Source organism: Pleurodeles waltl, chromosome 9, assembly GCF_031143425.1.
Source record: "Pleurodeles waltl isolate 20211129_DDA chromosome 9, aPleWal1.hap1.20221129, whole genome shotgun sequence".
In the NCBI taxonomy this organism is placed as follows: domain Eukaryota; kingdom Metazoa; phylum Chordata; class Amphibia; order Caudata; family Salamandridae; genus Pleurodeles; species Pleurodeles waltl.
This window is the reverse complement of record NC_090448.1, coordinates 497,478,165-497,502,213: the sequence shown is the minus strand read 5'-3', so window position 1 is coordinate 497,502,213 and position 24,049 is coordinate 497,478,165. Positions and strand designations below refer to the sequence as shown.

Genomic DNA, 24,049 nt, shown 5'->3' with positions numbered 1-24,049 from the left:
CAACAGGCCATTTTGGAAAATGATATCAAAACACTGACACATACTCATTTTAGTAATCCAACTGAAGCTTCCAGATGCAGATTGGAAAAAGCGAAGATGGAACTTAATACACTATATACTTCCAAAGCAGAATATATGCTATATAGACTTAAGGCTCGCAATTATGAACAAGGAGAAAAAGCAGGCCGTTTACTAGCGGCACGATTAAAACAGCGAGAAGCTATGACAGCTATTCCAGCTATATATAACCCTGAGGGTAAACTAATAACTGAGACTCAAGCAATAGCTAATACGTTTGCAGATTATTATACCAAGTTATATAGTTCAGAAGTTGATGATGAACTCCTCAAAGAACAGGAATTCTTTGATAAAATAACACTACCCTGTCTCAATGAACAGGACCGGCTCATACTGACTGGCGAAATAACAAAGGATGAAATTGCGCAAGCAATCTCCAGTCTCCCATACAATAAAGCACCGGTAGAAGATGGTTTTCCTGGGGAATTTTACTGTTGGGTAAAACCAGAAGCAATAGATGCCCTTTATGAGGTTTATAAAGAAGCAGAGGAAACTGGTAGTCTCTTCTCACTCTCAAATAAAGCTATCATAACTGTCATTCCCAAACCTGAGAAAGATCCATTATACTGCAGTAACTATCGTCCGATATCTCTTCTGAATACAGATTCAAAGCTATTAGCCACCATTCTTGCCAAAAGACTCAAACAAGTTATCTCTAAACTCATACATAATTCTCAAGTTGGATTCATGCCAGGCAGAAACTCTCGTAGCCATCTCCGCACTTTGGCTCACATACTTTGGTTTTCTAAGGATGCTGGAGAAGACAGAGTAGCATTATCCTTAGATGCTGAAAAGGCCTTTGACCGCATTGAATGGAGTTATATGTTCCGTACATTGCATAGGTTGGGATTAGGTGATGATTTTATCTCTAAGGTTAAATGGTTATACAAGACACCATCTGCACAAGTGAATTGTGGGGGTTTCCTTTCAAAAACCTTTTTAGTGCAAAGAGGTACCCGCCAGGGTTGCCCTTTATCGCCCCTCTTATTTCTTCTTGCACTTGAACCACTGGCTGCAGCAATAAGACAGTGTTCACAAATAGCAGGCATTCCTACACCAGCAGGCATCTCAAAACTACTTCTATACGCGGATGACATATTACTCACACTTACAGATCTACCTACTTCACTCTCTGCACTCATGTCTACTATTTCCCACTTCTCAAACATTTCTGGATAAAAAGTCAATTGGAATAAGAGTGAAGCTCTCCCATTGTCCCGGGGCACAACAAAAGCAGCTATCTTAGGCTACAATTTTCAATGGAAAGCGGATCGCCTGAAGTATCTAGGTATTTATATCAACACTGGTTTAGAACGTATGATTCAAGATAACTTAGATCCACTCATTGCTAAAACGAAGTCAGAATATGAAAAATGGTCCCATCTTAACATGTCCTTTTGGGGTAGAGTCCAGGCAGTGAAAATGATTATAGTGCCTCGTTTCACATATGTTTTAGGTATGTTACCTTTGACAGTTAAAATATCAATACTGCGAGACATTGACAAAGGTATTAAAACCTTTATTTGGGGATCTCTGAGACCTAGACTCAAAATCTCCAAACTTATTGCTCACAGGCGATCTGGTGGCCTTAGTTTACCATGCATTGAACATTACTATACAGCCCTCCATTTATCTCAATTGGTTTATCTTTGGCCAATACAGGATGACCCCCCACTATGGGTTCTTATTGAAAAGCAATCTTTAAAGGTATCTTCAGGTTTGCAAATGTTTTATACTCATAAATCGCCTGCTTTACAAAGTTCTAACCCTATTATTCAGTCTATGCTTAAGATTTGGATCCACTCCCACAAACTCCTTAAGAGTAATCCGAGGCTACATAATAAGGCTCCCATATGGCATAACGCTGATATTCGAATAGGGAAACAGACAATTTCCTGGGATACATGGGAGAGAGCAGGTATTCTAATGCTGGATCATTTATTCACTTTAGAAGGCAAGCTTAAAACCTTTACGATGCTTCAGATAGAATTTCAACTCCCTAGCTCTCAAAAGGGGAAATACTTACAATTGAAACAAGCTCTACTTAGTAGACTAGGACCATTTCCGTGGATACCTGAGGAGTCCCCAGTCGTACAATACTTAAAAACTTGGGGGAAATTGAAAGGAGCGGTCTCTGGATTTTATAATCTCATTGTGCATAAACTACATTCATCACCATTACTAGCACAACTCCACGTCAAATGGCAAGGATTACTTAATGTAGCGTATTCCAATGAGGACTGGACGGATGTTGTTATGAACATGGATAAAGGAATCAGAGAGGCAAGAATGAAATTTACTCTTTTCAAAATTCTTCATAATTGGTACTGGTCACCACAAAAACTCAAGGCAGCAGGTTTACTACACCATTCTACCTGTTGGAGGTGTCCTCATGAGGACTGTGATATCCTACACATTTTATTTCGATGTCCAGTTTTGACGGAATACTGGTCTTCTATAACTTCCTCTATACACAGAGCTATACATGTGCCCATTCCTTTAACAGAAAAATTAGTTATATTACATGATGTTACTGATCTCCCAAATCTAACAAACCATACAAGAAGATTGATTGCTATTGCACTCACTGTAGCAAAAATTTGTATATTACGACATTGGAGAACACCACAACGTCCTACACATGATGAATGGCTTATTGAAATGTATAACATGGCATCATATGAAAAGCTGATTTACAGATTGCAAGATAATGTTGGGATTTTCATCAAAATTTGGAAACCCTTTCTAGCTAATACATATTCTATTAATATTCACACGTAAACGTTTTCTCATTCTTTGTCTCCTATATTTATTAAGACATTTTTATTATTGTTTTGAATCATGCTGTTATTAAGACAATTGATATCTCACCCATTAACACTGTTATTTTAAGTAGGACTTACTGTTCACCAATTCAACACTGTTGAATTGGCAGGAATATCTGCATTTGAAATGTTACATATGTGGATTTGCATGATATCACTATCTCGACTGTCTTCTAACACCCTATAATATATGGTTTAATACATATTGCATAATTCTTTCTTTCCATATTTTCTGTTATAGGTCTACTTCTAAGAGTTAATGCATAGTTGGATGCCTTATAAATAATCTCATATATTGCATTTATTGATATATGTGTAATGTTTTTTTTTTTTTTTTTTTGTGTTTAGAAATCTGAGAAGTTAATATTTCATAATATTTTTCATATATGGCCATAATTTGATGTATTGTTTCTCTATTTAACACAGTCTGTATATTGACATGTACTTCTCAATAAACATATACAAAAAAAAAAAAAAACAAGAAATGAGCGTTGAGGTCCCCTGCCCCAACCAATCCTGGCGCTGCAGCAACAGCAGGACCAGCGCCAGGATTGGTTGACTGAGATGGTGGTGTTGCCCGGAAGCTAGTGGCCTGGAGTGCAGTCAACAACAACATGCACGTGACAAGATTGAGGGAGGAGGAGACTGTCTCTCCCTTGGTGTCCTAAAGTGTTTTCGTCATTTGGTGCAGCGCCAGCACGCCACCAGTGACAAGAGATAGGCCGGAATTGTCGAAAATACAGCATACAGGTTAGTAAGTTTATTAATTTTAAAAAAAAAAGATAGTTGGTGGTGTTTCAGCTTGTGAAATGAAATGATTAATATTACCGACCGACACGGTTACGTCATGGTCATCATGTATTTTGTTATGTTCTTGACGTCGCACGACTACTTTGTAACTGTCTTGATGAGTCTTCAAGACAGAAGACTCAGCAGGACAGTTTCAAAGTAGTCATGTGTCGTCATAAACATCACACAATACACAACCACAAGTGTCTTCTTTTAGTTTCAAAATTATGGCACATAAACTAATTTTATTAAAATGTGAGGTATCATCACTTCAAGCTTAATGCTGCAGTTAAATGTGCGACAGTGCGAGGACGGAATACTGAGGCAGTGAATCCTAAATCCATCTATTGGGCCTCTTTAATCCATTTACAGCCACTCCCTTCCCCCTCTGCTCACTCTTGACACTTTCTGTTTTCGTTTTTTTTCTTCCTCCGTCTTTCCCATATGTTTCTTTTGCTTGCAGTAAATGCTTGAGGCAGAAAAATAAGTGCCGTCCCTCATGAATAAGTATGAGTGCCCCACCAGACAGTTTCTGACGATGCACTACTACTTTGAAACTGCCCTGCTGAGTCTTAAATTAAAGAAAAGCGACTCAGCAGTACAGTTTGAAAGTAGTTGTGTGTCGTCATAAACATCACGACATACACAACCTTGACATGTCTTCTTTTAGTTTTAAAATAATTGCAGATCAAATCATTTTATTAAAATATGATCTATCATCAAGCATAACGCTACAGTTTTCAGCTTGTGAAATGATTAATCTTACTGTTATGTCGTGGCTGTCGTGATGTTTATGACGACGCACCACTACTTTGAAACTGTCCTGCTGAGTCTTAAAGACAGGCGACTCAGCAGGACAGTTTCAAAGTAGTCGTGCGTTGTCATAAACATCACAAAATACACAACCACGACGTGTCTTCTTTTTAGTTTTAAAATTATGGCACATAAAATCATTTTATTAAAATGTAAGCTATATCTACATCATTAGCACATCAAATATCTCTATTGATGTCATAGCTATACTTCCACAATTGCCTTATTAACCTTCTTGCGTTCTCAAATGTACATAAAAATGCACCATTTGCCCCTCCTTTTTTCAAAAAGATTCTCAGGGGAGAACCCTATGCTCCGCTCGCTCGTGGCAGGTCACTCATCACAAACTTTTACGCCCCACCACTTTCAAATGTCACCAGCCGCCAATGCTGGTCGATACTCGTTACAACTCTTGAAATAAAACTATTATAATGTTTTGTAGCAACCTCTGTCAACAAAAAGGACAATCCACTTGGTATTCAGTGATACACTTAATAGGTTTACAAATAAGTTAATATTGAATTAGTTGAGTCATTCATCATTTATTGACCTGCCAATTTGCATACTATTTCCAGAAGTAAAAAAGGACACCTTACTCTCAAACATTATACATAGTGAGATGGACACACAGAAAATCAGCCATCCACATATATCATCAGAAACTCACACTATGCACACCACCTATTTCACACCAAGGGGTGTGAAATTACTGTAGCTGGATTCCCAGGACATATTGTTTGAGGTCAAGGACAACACATTTTCATGTTTGTTTTTTCCCTGGGACAAGAAAGCCCAACCCCTTGCAGCACAATCCCTTTGGCTGCCAGTTTACAGTACAACATCATGGATCAGGGCAGGTATAAAGGTTAAGATAATATTTGTGTCCATTTGCTAATGCTGCTCAAACTTATATTTATGGTTCATTAATGCAGAGCTTTTATTATTAGGGCGAGCGCTAAAAGGAAAACGTAAGCACAGACTGCACTGATGACAGTGGTCTCAGTATAAAAATGTGTATACATTATTTGCAAAGTTTAACAATATGAGGCTACGTGTAATACTACCAGAATGCTCTCTGATTAGATGCAAATATTTGCAGAAGCTTGAAAGCAAGATTGGGGAGACTTTGCTTTCAAATTAAATGTTCACAAAAAATGAAACTAGGAAAAAAACATTTTGCTAAACTGCTGTGAAACTTTAGGTACTGTATCTTTGAAGCATCATCCGCTAGAATGCATCTACTAAAATGTGTTGACACATTCTAGTATTTCTAAAAAATATTTACAATGGAAAATCAGTGCAACCAGTTTCACCAAGATTATTTCAAACATGAAAATAAATAATCATTGGTAAAGCCAATAGCTTTGACATTCGTGGTTAGCCTTTTGGTTTTGTAAATGTGCGTCTTGTTTTGACATTGTTTTTGTAAAACTCCATTGTTGTGGGAGCTGCCAGGCCCTCACCATTATAATAAACATTGGAAAAAAGCAATAATGTTTTTGGTCTCAAAAAGCACACATTGCCATAGTAGTGTCTGGCACTGAACAAAATATTTTTGTGTGCAATATGCTCCTTGTAAAAGAACAGGATGCTGTCGCTCAGAATGAAGCCAGTCTACAGATAATCAGAAAGAGAGACAGGATTGTAATAAAAACAAAAGGGCTTGGGTAACTAAAGACCTAATTAGTGGCCCAATTCTTAAATTACAAAAGTCCCCGCATACTAAATGCCCTTGTTAAGTGCAGATTTACAGCTTTCATTAATTCACAAAATTTACAGAAGTAGGCTAGGAAATCATACTCTTAGAAAATATTTTTGAACTGCATTTTAGCATGAGCAAATGTGTATGTGTAGATTTGCTCATGCGAAAATCTGTTGAGCCTTTACAAGTTCACTGTCCCTCCAACCACTTTTTTTCCCAACCCTACAATATGTTTTACTCCTGACCTAGTACATTTCCAATCTTTCTCAGAATGGGAAATGATTAGACAAGAGCTGGTAATACCCCCCAAAACATGCAACTTAGTAGGTTTGCATACTCCAAGGGGCATGCCAACCTTCAAACTGTTACTTAACACTACCTCCAGCCCCAGTGTGTAAATTTGTGGAAAGGTGGCTAAATGTGGAAATTGCTGGAATTCAAGCCCTACTATAGCATGAGCCCTGGCATAATCAGAGAGGCTGTTATCAGAGCTCTTCTATAATTAGATTGCTGCCATTATTTATCACTGCACTGAATGGTACCAAAGAGACAAGTATTTGTTTTTTATAGGACAAATAGATTTATTAAGCAACCTGTCCCATGAACAAGTAGATATTTTATTAAATTAAACACCTCTGCAAACCCCATCAGTTGCTGATACACAGAATTAGATGACCACATACACTATGAAGTGGTCCATGTGCCCTATGGAGTCAGCACACTTCTTCAGACTCATGCCCCACACACTTACCATAACACACCCATATACACACACCATCAGATATTGGCACATACCATCTGATGCCCGCTCACAACATCAGACACCTACTCATATCAGATGCTCATCATGTGTCAACTGACTTCAGGTGCCCAGGCACATCAGATGGCCACACAGCCACCATCAGACACCCACACACTCACCATCAGTTGTTGGCACATACAATATCAGAAATAGCTCAGATGCCTACTAACACCATCAGAAATCCACTCGTTCCATCAGATACTTATGTATACCAACTTACCGACCACCAGATAGCCAAATACAGTATCAGATGCCTACACCCAAGCATCCGCTCTCTCCTCGGCCACGCCGCACAGCAGCCCTCATCCTACTGGACCTATCAGCCGCCTTCGACGCGGTCTCCCATAACACCCTCTGCTCCCAACTCCACGCAGCTGGCATCTGCGGCAAGGCACTGCAGTTGATACACTTCTTCCAGACTGGCAGAACACAGAGGGTCAGACTCCCGCCGTACCTGTCAGAACCTACAGAGATCATCTGCGAAGTACCCCAGGGCTCCTCGATGATTCCCACACTCTTCAGCATCTACATGGCTCCACTCGCATCAGTCATCAGAAGCCATAGACTGAACATCGTCTCCAAATGCCGATGACACCCAGCTGATCATCTCACTGACTGAAAACCCTACAACTGCCAAGAAGAATTTCCACAAAGGGATGGAAGCTGTTGCCGCCTGGATGAAGGAGAGCTACCTCAAGCTCAACTCAGACAAAACCGAGATCCTCATCCTGGGACCGTCCGCATCAGCATGGGACGACTCCTGATAGCGTGCTACACTCGGCTCCCACCCCTCACTCCAACAAACCACGCTCATAATCTCTGGTTCATCCTGGATTCATTGCTGGCCATGACCCGCCAGGTCAACTCTGTCACATCCTCCTGTTTCTATACACTCCGACTTCTCCGGAAGATCTTCAAATGGATCCCAAACAACTGTGGCAAGACTGTAACCCACACTCTGGTCACCAGCAGACTCGATGATGGCAAAACCCTCTACGTTGGCACCACCCAGAAGAATCTGAAGAAACTACAGCACATCCAAAAAGCCTCTGTCAGACTCATCCTAGAAGTTCCCCGCCGTGAACACATCACCAGAGACCTAAGAGACCTTCACTGGCTCCCCGTTAAGAAAAAGAGGATCAACTTCAAACTCCTCGTCCACGCATACAAGGCTCTACACAACCCAGGACCCACCTACCTCAACCACTGCATCACCTTCTACTCCCCTGCGAGAATTCTCCACTCCGCTCAACAGGCAGTATCCACTGTACCTCACATACAGAAGATCTCGGCTGGATGAAGATCCTTTGCCTACCTTGCGGCAAAGAGCTGGAACACCTTGCCTCTTCACCTCTGGCAGTCACCATTGTTACCTCAATCCAGGAAGGACCTTAAGACCTGGCTCTTCAACTGAAGCACAGAGGACCAACCCCCGACAGCGCCTTGAGACCCTTACAGGTGAGTAGTGCGCTCAACAAACTCTGATTTGATTTGAAGCATATCATCATACACCAATATCACCCTCACATACCATCATCAGATGCCCAATTAACCACCATAGATCAGTCCATGCCAGTCATCAGACACTGACACACATTCTTAGACAATCACACACATATCATTGCACACCTTCACACACACCATCACACACTGTTGCACAATATACACTGCTCACACATATCACAAAAAAACAAATATGATTGCAGACCCACAACTTCCCATAAGCAAACACCTCCATCTCATCATCACATGTCCACACACCTACAGCCAACCTTGGGGAAAATGAGAATGAGGGTGTCTCTTTAATTTTGAACTTATTTGTAGTTTATTTTTTTATGCCACAGATATACTGTCATTGTATTTGTCACCCTTATCTCCCCATTTACTTTAGCTTTTTTAAGGAATTCATACATACCCACACAAGTGTATAGTAAATAATTATCTGTACACACACATATACATATAACATCATAAAAACATGTGCCCAGCTAAACACAAATACATCATTTTAATGCAATGCAAACTAACTGATAGGATACTGATGCAATTATTAGACCTTATTAACTCTGTTATAGTTTCTTTGAATGTGTTGTGTTTTTTAAAATGATCTCTTTCTTATTAACAGTCATGGCCCTGGAGCAGATTTTAGAGAAAAAACAAAAAAGGTTAAAGCAATACACTTTCAAGAAGCCGGAAGGTATTTCTAGGTTTGGATTAATATGTAAAGCTTTTTTGCCTTCATCTGTTATACACTGATGTTTTCTCTTTTGCATTATTTCTATGTATTTAATATATATTTTCTTATAACTCCCAAGGAGTTATGGTAATGTGAATGTTAAAGTAACACAGCATGTCACTAGTGAGACCATTTACATAGCCTTTCATGTTGTAAATGTCGATTCAATGATAAGGTCATGGGCATTGCAAATTGTGTGCGAGTTATGGTTTCCATTGAAGATACATGAACTGTGGATTGCAGAACTAGCCAGTAGGAAGGTCGTCACTAGAAAGGTATAGTTAAGACTTAAGCCTCATTATGAGTTTGCTGGTCCTTGGACAGCCAAACTTGCGGCGGTGGTCAGCCTGCCGCAATCCTGGCTGGGATCAGATATCCTGATAAGTTTGTTGCCGTTCAAAGTCGTGGTCAGCTGTGTTGAGAGCCACAAGGGGCACCTGCACTGCCCACGTGCCCCCCTCAGAATTCCCACTTTCTGCTATGGCAGACAGTGCGCATTCCAAGGGTTCTGTGTGCGACAGCATTGGCCTCGGCTCCCTGAGGGAGCCAAGACCAATGCCACTGCACTATTTCTACCGCATTGACTAGCGGAAACATCGTAATATGACGTTTCCACAAGTCAGCCCAGTGGAAACAGTATAACACAACTGTGGTAAGACTGCCGGCTTGACGGCCGCCTAACCACAGCCGTATTGGAGTTGTGGCAGTTCACCCGCCCAGCTCATAGTGAGGCCCTTAGTTTCCATGGAAAACACGTTTTTTTACTTGGCTATATCTTTGGTGCCGTTTGATGAATCTTTATGAAATTTTCCCAGAAAAAAAGTGTGCCTAAAGGTCTTGTTGTATATCGCATGTGGGAGCATCAAAAAAGTGTGTTTCCCATTTTAATTCGATACGACTACAGCCCGAACCACTGGACAGAATAAAACAAAATTTAGCAGCAGGGTAGCTTTTGGTCCAGAAAGCACGCTATTTTGTTATTTGGTGGAAATCTGTTCAGTAGTTTTAGAGAAAATAAACAGAAATCAAAATTTGTATATCTTGGGTTGCGATCCCTTTGCAAATACACCTGATCTCGTGCAGAGATTTTCTGGGACAAAAAAATAAAATGACAAAAAAGAAAATGGGGCAGGGTACACCTCGACAAACCCCCTAGCCTTGGTCCATGGGTCCCACCAGGACAGAAAAGCATTTTTTTAAATTCACACTGAAAATCATGAATATTTGCAAATTTCGCTGTGAATTTTTTAAAAAAGTGTGCTTATTTTTAATTAAGCCCCCGGGTGGGCCAGGTCCCAGTGGCATACATAGGCCCTCATTACAACCCTGGTGGTAAATGCCGCCTACCGCCGCGCTGACGACCGCCAACATACCGTGCCCACGGCGGTAATCCGCCATGGGTATTATGACTCGCATATAAAATTCCGCCACAATACAGACACCCACACAAGTCCGCCAGACCAAAGGTCAGTGATAAACTGGCGGTACCAAAACCCACACCGTTACGCCAACAGGAATATGCCCACAGTATCATGACCCATGAAGACCGTCGCGGTAAACCATTGGCAGTGCACACCGCCACGCTCAAAATACACACACACTTACAAAACTACACCACATTGGACAATTCAAACTACACACACCTGACACACATACACACACCACACCTACACACCCACACCACTAAAAAACACACACCCACAACCTCTTACAGCGAAAAAAAATTGCAAGCAGAGAGAGACAAGCAAGGAGCACCCACTCAATCAGAGGCACAGAAAACCCTCACCCATACACCATTCAGGCACATCACAGCATACACCACAGCACATCACCCCACATATCACCCCACACATCCTCACACATCCACACACATATCACTCACCCCACATCCATGGCACCCCAAGGAAACCCCAGGTTTTCAGAGGAGGAGCTAAGGGTCATGGTGGAGGAAATCATCTGGCTAGAGCCACAGCTAATCGGATCACAGGTGCAGCAGACGTCTATTGCTAGGAAGATGGAGCTATGGTGGAGAATCGTGGACAGGGTCAATGCCGTGGGACAGCACCCCAGAACTAGGGATGACATCAGGAAGAGGTGGAACGACCTACGGGGGAAGGTGCGTTCCGTGGTTGCAAGACACCAGATTGCTGTACAGACGACAGGCGTCTGACCCCCACCTCCTTCCCCACAACTAACATGGGAGGAGCAAGTCTTGGCAAACATGCATCCTGAGTGCATTGCAAGAGTAGCAGGAGGACTGGACTCTGGTAAGTCAAATCTTTACTACTATATCCCCCACCCTACCTGCATGCCATCACATACCCCCACCCTTACCCTCACTCCCATCACTCCATCACCTCACATATACACCAGCATCACAACTCACCCATCCCAATACCAAGCCCTGCACGCAACACCAATGCATGGACACCACTCACAGACCTGCATGAACACCCATCACCAAAGCAGGCCCAGCAAGGAGACTCACCCAGCCCACAAAATCACCACCCACACAAGGCCAAGCTAACAGGGAAAGCACAATCATACAGTGAAACACACCCATGTACAAGTTGGCACACGCAGATACATTACCAATGCATTTGCATCCCAACAGGACCCCTACTCAACGTCACCGGAGAGGAAGTGCCAGCTACATCCAGTCCCCCCACAGAAGAGGCCCACAGTGACAACAGCAGCTCTGCACGCCTGGACAGGATGACCAACCTGGCCCATCAGGGGCCTCTGGACAGTCCGTTCCCCTGCCACAGTCCCAACGCACCACAGAGCCGCCCCCCTCAGGAAACACCAGCACAGTACCCACCCAGTGGGCCCATGTCACTGTCCCCAGGACACGTCAATCAGCAGTGTGTCCACCACTACAGAGACCCAGGCAACCCCACAAACCCAGGACGTTCAGGGACCTGGGGTCAGTGGCAGTGGGCACACGATTCAGGGGACAGAGGCACAGGGCAACATGGAAGCTGGAAGGAGAGGACTGCTGTGCGATAGGGGGAGGACAGGCCCAGGGAACCCACTCTCCACAAGGCACTCTCCAACATCCTGGGAGCATACCACCATTACCAGGAGACCATGGGCCAGGTACTGGCCAAGTTGCAGGAGACCCAGCGGCTGCAGAAGGGACATTACCTGGGGATCAGGGAGGACCTAACAAAAATCTACACCATCCTGGTCACCACTGCAGGGGTGCTGACTGACATGGGCAAGACCATGAGGGAGGAAGTGGCACAACAAAGGGTGCCTAACACTAGCCAAACCAAGGAACAGCCTTCCACCTCCGCCGGCGGTAGTGGACAGGAGGCCCCGCCACAGGAACAACAGGCCACCAGCACCCCACCCCCTTCAGAAGGAGAACCACCCGCAGATGGTCCCTGTGATCCAGGCAGAAGATAGAGACATTGCCAAGACCCCCGCCAGGAAATAGGACTCTCCTGATAGTCACCCTTCTTTCCCACTCTGTTACCTTGAACTGCCATTGCTCCCCTTCCTATGCCCCCTTGGACAATGCACCTGTGATACCAAGAGACTGGACTCTAACTGGACATTCTTCTACCATCATCCCAGCCCCTTGCACATACTCCTATACTTTTTGGCACATAAATAAACACCCTTGAAACAAATACCATTCTGGAGTCAGTGTAATGAATCTCAATGTATTAGTACAACATTCTCAAAGCATTGCAACGTATACGTACAGTGAAATATACTACAGGATGACCTTTGGTGGGCAGCAGTACATATAGCAGGAGCCAGAATGGGGCACAGAGATCTGTAAGTAGAGAATTTAAGGGGAACAGTCAGTGGCCATAGACATAGGGTAAGAGGCTGCCATGTACAATGTCCAACAGATTACTGAAATGTTAAGTGAAGTTACAGTGTCTTACCTGTGTCACTGGAAGCACTGCTTTATTAAATTAGTTCTGTTGTCAACATCTTCTTCCTCTGCCTCCTCTTCATCACTGTCCACAGGCTCCACTGCTGCCACAAGACCATCTCCAGGCACATCCTCCTGCAGAAAAGCCACCTGGTGTCTCAAGGCCAGGTTGTGCAACATGCAACATGCAACAATGATCTGGCACACCTTCTTGGGTGAGTAGCACAGGGATCCACCTGTCAGATGGAAGCACCCAAACCAGACCTTCAGGAGGCCAAAGTTTCTTTCAATTATCCTCCTTGTTCGCCCATGTGCCTCATTGTAACGTTCCTCTGCCCTTGTGCTGGCATTCCTCACTGGGGTCAGTAGTAATGAGAGGTTGGGGTAACCAGAGTCACCTGCAAATATAGGGTGACAACTGTTAGATACACACTAACCTTTAGGGGCAATCCCATACCCAGACACCAACTTATACTCTGTGGGGACCTTTGGCTCACCTATTAGACACACCCGGTGCCTCTGGAGTTGGCCCATCATATATGTGATGCTGCTATCCCTCAATATAAATGTGTCATGGACAGAGCCAGGATATTTGGCATTCACATAGGAGATGTACTGGCCTGCCAAACACACCTTCTGCACATTCATCGAGTGGTAGCTTTTCCTATTCCTGTAAACCTGTTCAAATACTACACGTGTACCATCAATGGCACCAATGATGTTGGGGATATGTCCCAGGGCATAAAAGTCAGCCTTCATCGTGGCCAAATCCTCCACCTGGGAGAACACGATGTAGCTGCGCATGTGTTTCAGCAGGGCAGACAACACTCTGGTCAACACGATAGAGAACATGGGCTGAGACATCCCTGATGCCATGGCCACTGCAGTTTGAAAGGAACCACTTGCCAGGAACTGGAGCACTGACAGGACCTGCACTAGAGGGGGGAATACCTGTAGGCTGGCGGATAGCTGACATCAGGTCTGGCTCCAATTGGACACACTTTTCTTGGATTGTGGCACGAACAAGTCTGTATGTGATGATAATGTGTCTGTCCTCCATTGTCGCAAGGTCCACCAGGGGTCTGTACACCAGAGGATGACGGCATCTCATAATCTACCTCAGCGGTTGTAGCTTATGGAAGAGAACGGTGAGCAGAGGGTCATATTTCCAAATATATTGCACTAATGTTGCTGAATTTACTTTACAGAAGCAGTATGAGAAGTCGAGAGTCAGTTGATGTGCCAATGTCTACTGTGACGCAGTTAGTTGCCATGCCCTGTGCCCCCCTGAAATGGCGGCTGCCTGACCTGTGAGGGATGGACAAGTGGATATGAGGTAAGTGTGCTGCCGTTATTGATGACCGCAGCGCAGATTCGCATTGGTTATTATTGGGCCCTATGGGTTCCAGGAGCCAATGGCGATGTACGCCGGCGGTGACGGTACGCACCGCCGCGGACGTCACCACCATTTTCTAACTATTCACTCACTTGCTACCTGACCGTCAACAGGAGAGGACCTACACTCCAAGTGCTGCTGTGACCTGTGGCTCATGTGTCTGGGGAAAGGGCCCCTGCCTTCACTGCGGAGGAGTTGGAGAAACTGGTGGATGGGGTCCTCCCCAGTACACCTTACTCTTCGGTCCTCCAGACAAACAGGTGAGTACACTGTGAGCATGATGCTTGGGCAATGCATGTTTGGAGTGGTGTGGATGTAAGACACATGTTGGGGAGTGCTGAGGCGTCCTGGCCTGAGTGCTGCATGAGAGGTGGTCAGTGTATGTGCGCCAGGGCATGGATGGGAACTGGTGGGCAAAGAGTATGACGGTCCGGATGAGTGAGTAATTACCTTTTCTGCTGTCTTGTCCCTCCAGGTCAGCGCCCACAAGAAAAAAGGTATTTGGCGTACCATCGCCAAGGATGTGCAGACCCTGGGGGTCTATCACAGGCGGAGCACCCACTGCCGCAAGAGATGGGAGGACCTGCACCGCTGGACTAACAAAACAGCGGAGGCCCAGCTGGGGCTGGCCTCCCAACGTGGAAGGGGTGCCCATCACACCATGGTCCCCCTGATATTCTGCATCCTGGTGGTGGCCTATCCGGAGTTGGATGGGCACTTGAGGGCATCACAGCAGCCACAAGGGGGTGAGTACAGATTATGAAAGCTGACTGTGCGCTTTAGGAGGTAGCTGGGTGGGGGATGTGGGCTGTTGGTGCCCCTAGGCCAGGGCGATCTTGGCAGGGGTAGGTCCCTTGTTGTGCAGGCTCTGGCGCAGTCCTACCCCAATGGTGTAAGTGGACATCTACTACTGGGCAGGGTCCTGTGGGTTTCAGGTGTGCAGATGCTGGCGTTAAGCATTGTCCCCCATGGGCTGGTGACTGTCTCAGTAAATGGTTGGGCATGGCCTAGTGCATAGGCGGCTCCCTGTGTGTTTGTATACGCCAACGGTAGTCGTGTTGCTGGCATTGACCAAGTGTATCCTCTGTCTCTTCCACCCCCTTTTTGTTTTGTGGCCCTGTCCTTATGTGCATTAGCATCATCTGGCAGAGGAGCAGAGGTACCGGCGACGGAGGGACCTGCATCCCACATGGGCCTGGAGGCCGAATCCACCGAGTGTGAAGGTACCAGTGGGACGGAGGGAGAGGGGAGCTACACGACGGGGATAGGAGGGGAGACCACTGACAGTGACTCCTCCTCCGATGGAAGCTCCTGGGCGATGGTGGACACCTCAGTGCCCACCCCAACAACAGGTACAGCTGCCAACCCCCCTACCAGAACCGCCGTCCGAGCAGCCCCTCAGCGTGTTTCCCGTGCCCGCTCACCCAGGAGGGTGGGCATCTCCTTCGACCCAGGCACCGCAGGCCCTGCCCCAGTCAGCCCTGCTGCCCTCAGTGAGGAGGCTATTGACCTGAGATCCCTCACTGTTGGGCAGTCAACCATTCTGAATGCTATCCAGGGTGTCGAGAGGCATGTGCAGCAAACAAATGCATACCTGGAGGGCATTCACTCTGGTGTGGCCCAACAGAGAGCATTTCAGGCTCTGGCCTCAGCACTGATGGCAGCCATTGTCCCTGTGTCTGTGACCCCTCCTCCCAAAGTACACAAATGCAAGCACCCACCCACCCAACAGCCATCCACCTCACAACAGCATCCAGCTCATGCACCTTCACCCAAACCCAGCAGACGTACATCTCCTACAACCACTCCCTCTTCCTCCACTCCCAAACCCTTTCAATCTTCCCGTTCCAGTGTGTCTAAAAAACGTTTCCTGGCAAACATTGACCTTTCCCTACGCCTCCCTCCCACCCCCGTCCTTCCCTTCGGGCCAGGGTGTCCAGATCCCAGGCAGCACCTCAGCCACCAAGTCGGCGGATGCTGTGGTACCTGCAAGTCCCAGAGGATCAAAGGGGGCACCCGTCAGGGTAGCCAGTGTGCCACAGACACCTGCAAAGGACCAACCCATTCCGCCAACTGCCAAGGTGAAGAAGGGGCCAGCATGCAGCACGGCCAAGAAGCACGACCCACCCAGCAAGGCCTCATCCACAACTCAAGCTGCCAGTGCCAAGGTCCCAGCAGCATCTGCCAAGGTGAGGACGGGGATGAAAACCCAAGGCAAGGAACTTCAGGCCTTGGAGGCTCCAGGTGAGGGCCTGGTGCCCACCTCAGTACCGACAGCCCCGCAACGTATAATGCGGCAAGCACTGCCGCAGGCATCACAACCTGCACCGCCGCTGCCACAACAACTGCACATTCACAACAATTAGCAGGCAAGGGACAAATTCAATCCTAATTTCTAATAACCAATATTAACTCTTGGTTTCAGGGGGTAAATTATTTGCCCTTATTTATTCCATCAATTCACATCAATGCAGCATCAGACTCATTGGAAAGAAACCTATCTCTTATCCAATCATAAAGGCAAAAATATATACAAGTCTACAAACATATATTTACATCTAACATATAAAACATAAATACATTCTCACATAGCAAAAATCATGACAATGATACAAAATAATACAAAAAAAGTGTGCCTGTCTTAAAAGCTTTAACAAATGGTCACTATAACACAGTTCACAATGTGATCTAATATCATATGGTCACCAAGGGTCTTACACCTAGCTGAACAATACCTAGATGTTTTTTTGGATAGGTATTGTGTAGTGTTCACCCATTTATGCGTCTCAATTCATTATTATTCCAAGCCCTTGATTCCATTAAAGAGATGTCGACGCGTTTCTGCCTTAGCACTCAAGGCCTCTTCAGGACTGTCAGGGGGCACTGGCAACTCTAATTGGCCGTGCTACTCTGTTTAGGTCTATCCAAGAAAATGCTGGGGTTTCTCTTATAGCCCACTCTGTCTACGTTCGCAAGCCTCGCGGAACGCGTCGGCTGCAGAACGGTGTCTTCAATCTTACAACGAGCCGTGCAACTGTCAGCAGCAGCATCCCCAGTGAGCAGCCGTCTGAGGCTGCAGGAGACGGCCGTATGTCTCCCTCCACCACTACCAGCACCTGCACCACAGGCAGCACCGGCAGCATCAGCGCCGCAAGAACCGCCACCTGCACCGCCATCTGAACTGCCACATGCCCAGCTACTGTCACAACAACTGTCTGCAGCAGCATCCCCAGTGGTCAGCCGTCCAAGGCTGCAGGAGATGGCCTGGAGCCTCCCACCACCACTTGAAGCACCCCCAAAAGCACCGGCACTACCACCAGTTTGCAGCGTTAGTCGCCGCAGGATAGAATTTGGCCCTGCCTCCATGGAGTATCATGCTACCTGTTCCCTGCAAATCTCGTGCCTCAGACACCAAGGTGAGGGAATGTGAACTGCCACACCCTAAGTGCAGCATCACTGGGCACCATGCCCCCTCCAGAACCAGTGGAGAAATGCATCCACTATCCCTATCCTTGGCAGGATGAAGCAGACTGGGCACAAGGCCCCCTCTAGAACCAGTGGAGGAATGCATCCACTATCCCTATCCTTGGCAGGATGAAGCAGACTGGGCAGAAAGCCCCCTCCAGAACCAGTGGAGAAATGCGTCCACTCACCGTATCCTTGGCAGGATGAAGCAGACTGGGCACAATGCCCCCTCCAGGACCAGTGGAAGAAGCATCCACTCACCCCATCCTTCCCAGGATGAAGCAGACTGGGCGCAAGGCCCCCTCCAGAACCAGTGGAGAAGCCATCCACTTGAGATACTGTGGCTTTGCACTACCCAGGACCAAGCAGTAGGCAAACCACCCACTTGAGAGACTTGAGAGACTGTGGCTTTGCCCTCCCGAGGACCAAGCAGTGGGCATGTAGCCCCCTCCAGGAGCAGTGGCAATGTACCATCGTCCGGCTGAGGTGCTCCCCCCCTCCTTCCCCCTGAGGTGCCTGTGTGTTTACGACCTGATGCCCCTGCAGTGTTCTCTCCGTTTTGAGGCAGGAGTCAAGTGTGGGCTTCGCCCATGATTTTTGGCCCAGTGGGCCATGGACATTTGCAAAGGACAGTGTATGGCCTTCTGTACATATTGTAAATATTTGTATATACTGTTTTTCTAATCGTTAACTCTATCTCAATATTTCAAAATATCACTGATTTAACTCAACTCCTTTTGTCCTTGCTTTCTTCCAGGGGGTAACGGGCGTAAATGTAATGTTGCTGCATGTTTTTGTGTGTATGGTGTTGTGAGTGGGGGTGTTGCGTGTTGTGTGTGCGTGTCACTCTCTTTTTCCACCCCCCTCCCCTGTGTGCTAGGTGCAGTACTCACTGTGGTCGTCGCTGGCACCTTTGATATCCGTCGTGTATGAGGAGGTAGACCAGCAGCTCGGGCTCCATGAAGTCCTGGTTCTTTGTTGAGCGTCGAGAGGTGAGTGGTTTCCCTTCCAAATCCTGTTTCCGCTGTGCTTTTGATGACGATGGTACTGCCCCGAAAAGCTGGCGGATTGTGATAGGGTGGGCGATACATTGTCTTCCGCCTGTCTGTTGGTGGTGACCGCTCAGTGTTTGTTGCTACCGCCGTGGCGGTCGGTGTGTTAATATGGCTGTCTATGGTGGTGGTTTCCGCTGTGGTTGTGATCCCATTTCTTTTACTGCCGACATGTTGGCGGTAATACCGCCGCTTTATCACCGACCGCCAGAGTTGTAATGAGGGCCATAGTGTTTTGTAAAAAGAAAATGGAGGAGGGCCCACGGGGCCTCCCTCTCCAAGGGCTTTCTAAAGCCCTGGGGACAACCCCCTCCCCGAATGGGAGGCTCCGAGGATCACCCCCCCCCTGGGCTTTTTTATAGGAAGGCCCAGGGACCACTACCTCCCGAGGCAATTACAAACTTATTATGGCAGACTGCACAGATCCCCTCCACCCCCATGCTCTGCACACCACCACCTCCCTGAGGCCTTTACATTTTTTACAGAAGGGACGCCTGGAGACCACCACCTCCTGGGGCCAGCCTGTACAGGACAAAGGAGGGGGGACTGCGAGGCCGCCCTTCTGGAGTCATCTAATACCCTGTGGACCACCAACCTTAGGGCCAGCTCCTGCTATCTTCCAAGGTGTTTGCTTTTACTTGGCAGGTGCTGTGACAGCTCCCGCCAAGGAAAATCAAATACTCCACTTCAAGCAAGCGGGAGCTGTCAAAATGCTTCCTGGAAGCAGAGTTTTCATCTCTTTCCCTGCCCACAGACATGTGGGCAGGGAAGAAGATTAAAGTATTGGTCACACATGCAGGATTTATAGCAGCTCCCTGCATGCAGAAGTAATGCCGGCTCCCACAGGAGGCAGGGAGCCGGCTGGGGCCTTGAGGCTCCCCCGCAGTCCCCGAGAACATTAATAAAAGAGAAAACACCTGTGTGCTTTCTCTGCAGTTCCACCTCTAAAAATATCTGATAAAATTGCTTGATGAACAGTTACATTGGCAAAGTTAAAGACACACAAGGTTACTGGATACTTTACCTCGGCGTCCTTTAGCAGCTGTGGTGTAGGAAATGCACTTTACATTTCCCCAACAAGGATAGTACTTATTAATTAGCCAGTAGAAAGTACTCCAGTTGGGTAGAAATTCTGCAGAAAACTGTGGCCTCTTCTTGGATAAATACTCAGGGCAGGATTCATTCTGCCAAGATGCTCATTTCACAGAAATCAAACCTTAACAGAAAGCACTTAAAGTTATAAACAAAGCAGGTGCTCAAGTTCAAGCGACACCAAAACAAAGAAGGGGGAAAAGAAAAACAGGGAGAGTTATACAGTCCAGTACCTAAACTAAGATGCACTGATCCAAGAGAGTGAGACTGTGCTCTACCTTTTGGGATAGGGGTCTTTTTAGTCCCTGCAAGCATTAGTTTAATAGGAACAGTAGCCCTCACTCACCACTAAGTGAAATGCTTCATCATCAGGCCATGCGCCTCGTCTGGCCTTACTGACGGTCCGTGCCAGAGGATTCTTTGCCAGAGATGTTTTCAAGAAAATTGCCAGTGATGAGTGTATGAGTGAGGGACGGAACAACATTTTTTTAAAATTGGCTACAGGTGCCCATGGAAAATATCTTTACTCTGACCTGACTCCTATGCCAACATTAACAACAAAAGAAGTGAAAACCTCAGAGTATAAATGTCTAATTGCCTATGAGATGGCTAAGTGTGTATCTAGAGCTCCAATTAATGATGTATGTATGGAGGAACTGTGTTTGGGTATTTCCTACACTACAGAACTAATGGTCTACATGTTTCTTGCCTGAAAAAGTCACAAGGATCTAGTGGCCATTCATCAGGACCTCCAAACCCTCACTAAGAGAGTTAAAATACTCCTTGCCACTAACATAAGAGATTGCTGAAATCTTCCACTAGAGCTGTGTGCTTATGAATGCAGTGACCTAATTAAACAAAACAAACATGATTAAGTAATCAGTAATTGAACACGTACTTGTGAGCACACGTCTCACCCTAACAGCAAGTGTCTCAGGTGTATTTGGAAATTGCAAGCCACACTCATGCATAACATGGAATGTGTTGTGAAAATAGTCATGCTTAAAACACTGTAGAACTTGCCCCACCAAGTTATTCTTACCGCCTAGATTCAGGTATACAGGGCCCTTTGAGAACACATGGCAGCTAGCTGTTCCTCTATTAAGGCAATCTAATACACACAGATTTTAACTACATAAAGAGGGTTATCCAAGTATTCTCTAGACCTTACGCTTTAGAAAGCACTACATTCCCATCATCTGTAAGTATTGTGAGATATATAGGACACTCAGATGTGTTAATCTTCAAAAAGGTACAACTTGTCTATGCTCAATTACTATTAGTTGGTTGTTGCCCAAAATGCCAGCTCCACCAGCCTGTTTATTTAAAAAAAAACTGACACCATTTATCATCAAGGACAGTCATATTAATTTATTAGGTGAAATATAAACTGTAGCTGTTCATTGTTCTGTCTCACCATTGTAAATGACTTGTTGATTTTATCTATACTATTTCAGAACGCAATGTACTCAAAAGGCTAAAGAGGGAAATAAATCAGTCTCATCCTCTAGAAAAATAAACAAAAAGTGATTGTAAAAAACATACAGGTTAGAGCCCCAAATGTAAAATTAGCACATCTTAATTGCCCTATATAATGGAAAATAAACATTGATATGCCCCCTATATACGGGTCACAAAAGAGAAAAAGATCAATTAAATTGGGTGGGACAATACATGAAATGTGACGATGAGGACCTTGAAATGCTAGGTCCTGTGTTCGAGAGAGATCGTCGCTATAGATCGTTAGTAACCAACTCACCAACGGTATGCCCCCAATTTGACAGCTCCTGTCCTTTTACAATAGATATTTGCAATAACAATGTTTCACATGTTTGCCAACCGAACGCGTTAATATTAATATGGCTTCATAATTGTGACAGACCTCGCCAAGATTTCATTCAGTTAACGTAAGAAAGCCTTAAAACGACCCACCAGGTCCCCTCCTAACTCTGAGTGTCTCGCGGGCATAAGTGCCGCCCCAATAAGATACAGTACTCACTTGTCCTAGGAATGCTATGGTCAATGAGACCTACCCTCTCTCCATGTTCCCCGGGATAGTTCTGAGCTGGACAGAGCGGTTATAAGTCCCCAGCTAAGGTAGGGAACTAGGACGTCCTTAACCCCTTTCCCGCCGTGGATGTAATGGTTACGTCCTTGGCTGCGACCTGATACCGGCCCTTGGGGGAAGCGCTAGGGGCCGGCAGAGGCATGAAAGGAAAGGCCTTTCCTTACATGTCTCTGCAAGCATTTCTACTGCCCGGGGGCAGATCGGCATAATATAATTAAGGGCAGAAAACCCCTAGACACCAGGGATAATTCTTTTTTTATTTCTTTTTTTTTATATATGTGGGGAGCGACCCCTTAGGCAAGGGTCACTTCCCGGGGGCCAAATTATTTTTAGGCCATTTCTGCCCCCCCCCCCCCGGGCCAGATGGGCCTAATATCATAAGGCCGATCTGCCCCCAGGGAAGGCAGAAACCACTAGACACCAGGTTATTTTTATTTTATTTTTTACTTACGCATAAGGGGAGCGGCCACTTGGGCAAGGGCTGCTCCCCAGCGGGGGCAAAATATTTTTAGGCAAACCCCATAGGCACCAGGGATAGTTTTTTTTTTTTTTTCATATGTGGGGAGCGACCCCTTAGGCGAGGGTCGCTCCCCAGAGGGCCAAATTATTTTAAAGCCATTTCGGCCTAATATAATTAGGGCGATCTGCCCCCAGGGAGGCAAAATATTTTTAGGCCTTTTCTGCACCCCCTGGGGGCAGAAACCTCTAGACACCAGGGATATATATATTTGTTTTCATTTACTTTATGTTTTTATGTATGGAGAGCGACCTCTGAGGCAAGGGTCACTCCCCTGGGGGGCATATTGTATTTAGGACATTTCTGCCTCCCTTTTGGGCAGATCGGCCTATTTGTGTTAGGCCAATCTGCTCCCAAGGGGGGAAGAAACCAGTAGACACCAGAGATTTTTATTTTTTTACGTCAATTTCCCACAAGGGAAGCAAGCCCTTAGGCAAGGGTTGTTCCCCTGGAGGGCAAACTTATTTTAGGCCATTTCTGCCCCCTTTGTGGGCAGATCCGCCTATTTTTATTAGGGTGATCTGTCCTCAAGGGCGACAGAAACCACTAGGCACCGGGGATTTTCTTTTTGTGCAAATTGCACGCAAGGGGAGCGACCCCTTAGGCAAGGGTCGCTCCCCTGGGGGGGGGGGGAATTTATTTTAGGCCATTTCTGCTCCCCTTGGGGGCAGATCAGCCTACTTCTGTGAGGCTGATCTGCCCCCGGGGGGCAGAAACCACTTAGGCACTAGGGATTGGTGTGTGTGTATGTGTGTGTGTTTTCTTTGGAGGTACAGCCCCTTGGGTCGCTCTCCATGGGAGAACATTACTGTTGGCCATATCTGCCCATCGGCTTATTTTTGGAACTCCCATCTGCCCCCAATGGGGGCATAAAGCCCACCAGAGACCTGAGAATTGTTTTTTTCAAAAGAGGGGGGTATGGCCATTCCCCCACCCCTAATAAATGGGGCCAAAGTTGTTCTGCTCACCAGTGGGCAGATGGGGCAGTTACCCTCGATCCACACCCCGGGGGGGGGGGGGGAACAGAAGTCTACTAGATGCCAGGAATTTTTTTTTTAAAATAATAATAGTGGGGTGGTGGCTACCAACCAGTATGGGCCTGGTTATGCCCCTACCCCACCTGAACGGGGAACAGTCTTTCAGCTCTCCCCCTGCACACTAAAACATCTTATCCCACGGCAAGCAAGAGGACAATTGAATATTATGGGTTCTGGTTTTACATTTGGGCCATGAGAGCTTGGCTAACCCTAAAAATCGTTCCACTTGGAATGGTGAGGGCTGCACTTTTTGGACTTTGAGACACCGCCATGTAGAAAAATCCA

The 24,049-nt window shown here is 46.1% G+C and overlaps 1 protein-coding gene across 3 annotated transcripts in view; it reads left to right on the top strand.

Moving 5' to 3' along the window:
- The window catches only part of PPP1R36 (protein phosphatase 1 regulatory subunit 36), a 284,578-nt gene that overhangs the window by 82,075 nt on the left and 178,454 nt on the right, over positions 1–24,049 (top strand). For 2 of the 3 annotated variants that reach the window (XM_069207337.1, XM_069207336.1), the window contains exon 3: positions 9,135–9,206. The exons of the other annotated variant lie outside the window; for it this stretch is intronic. In XM_069207337.1, coding sequence (XP_069063438.1) covers positions 9,135–9,206 — 72 coding nt within the window. The remainder of the gene's footprint in view (positions 1–9,134; positions 9,207–24,049) is intronic. 3 annotated transcript variants of the gene reach the window in all.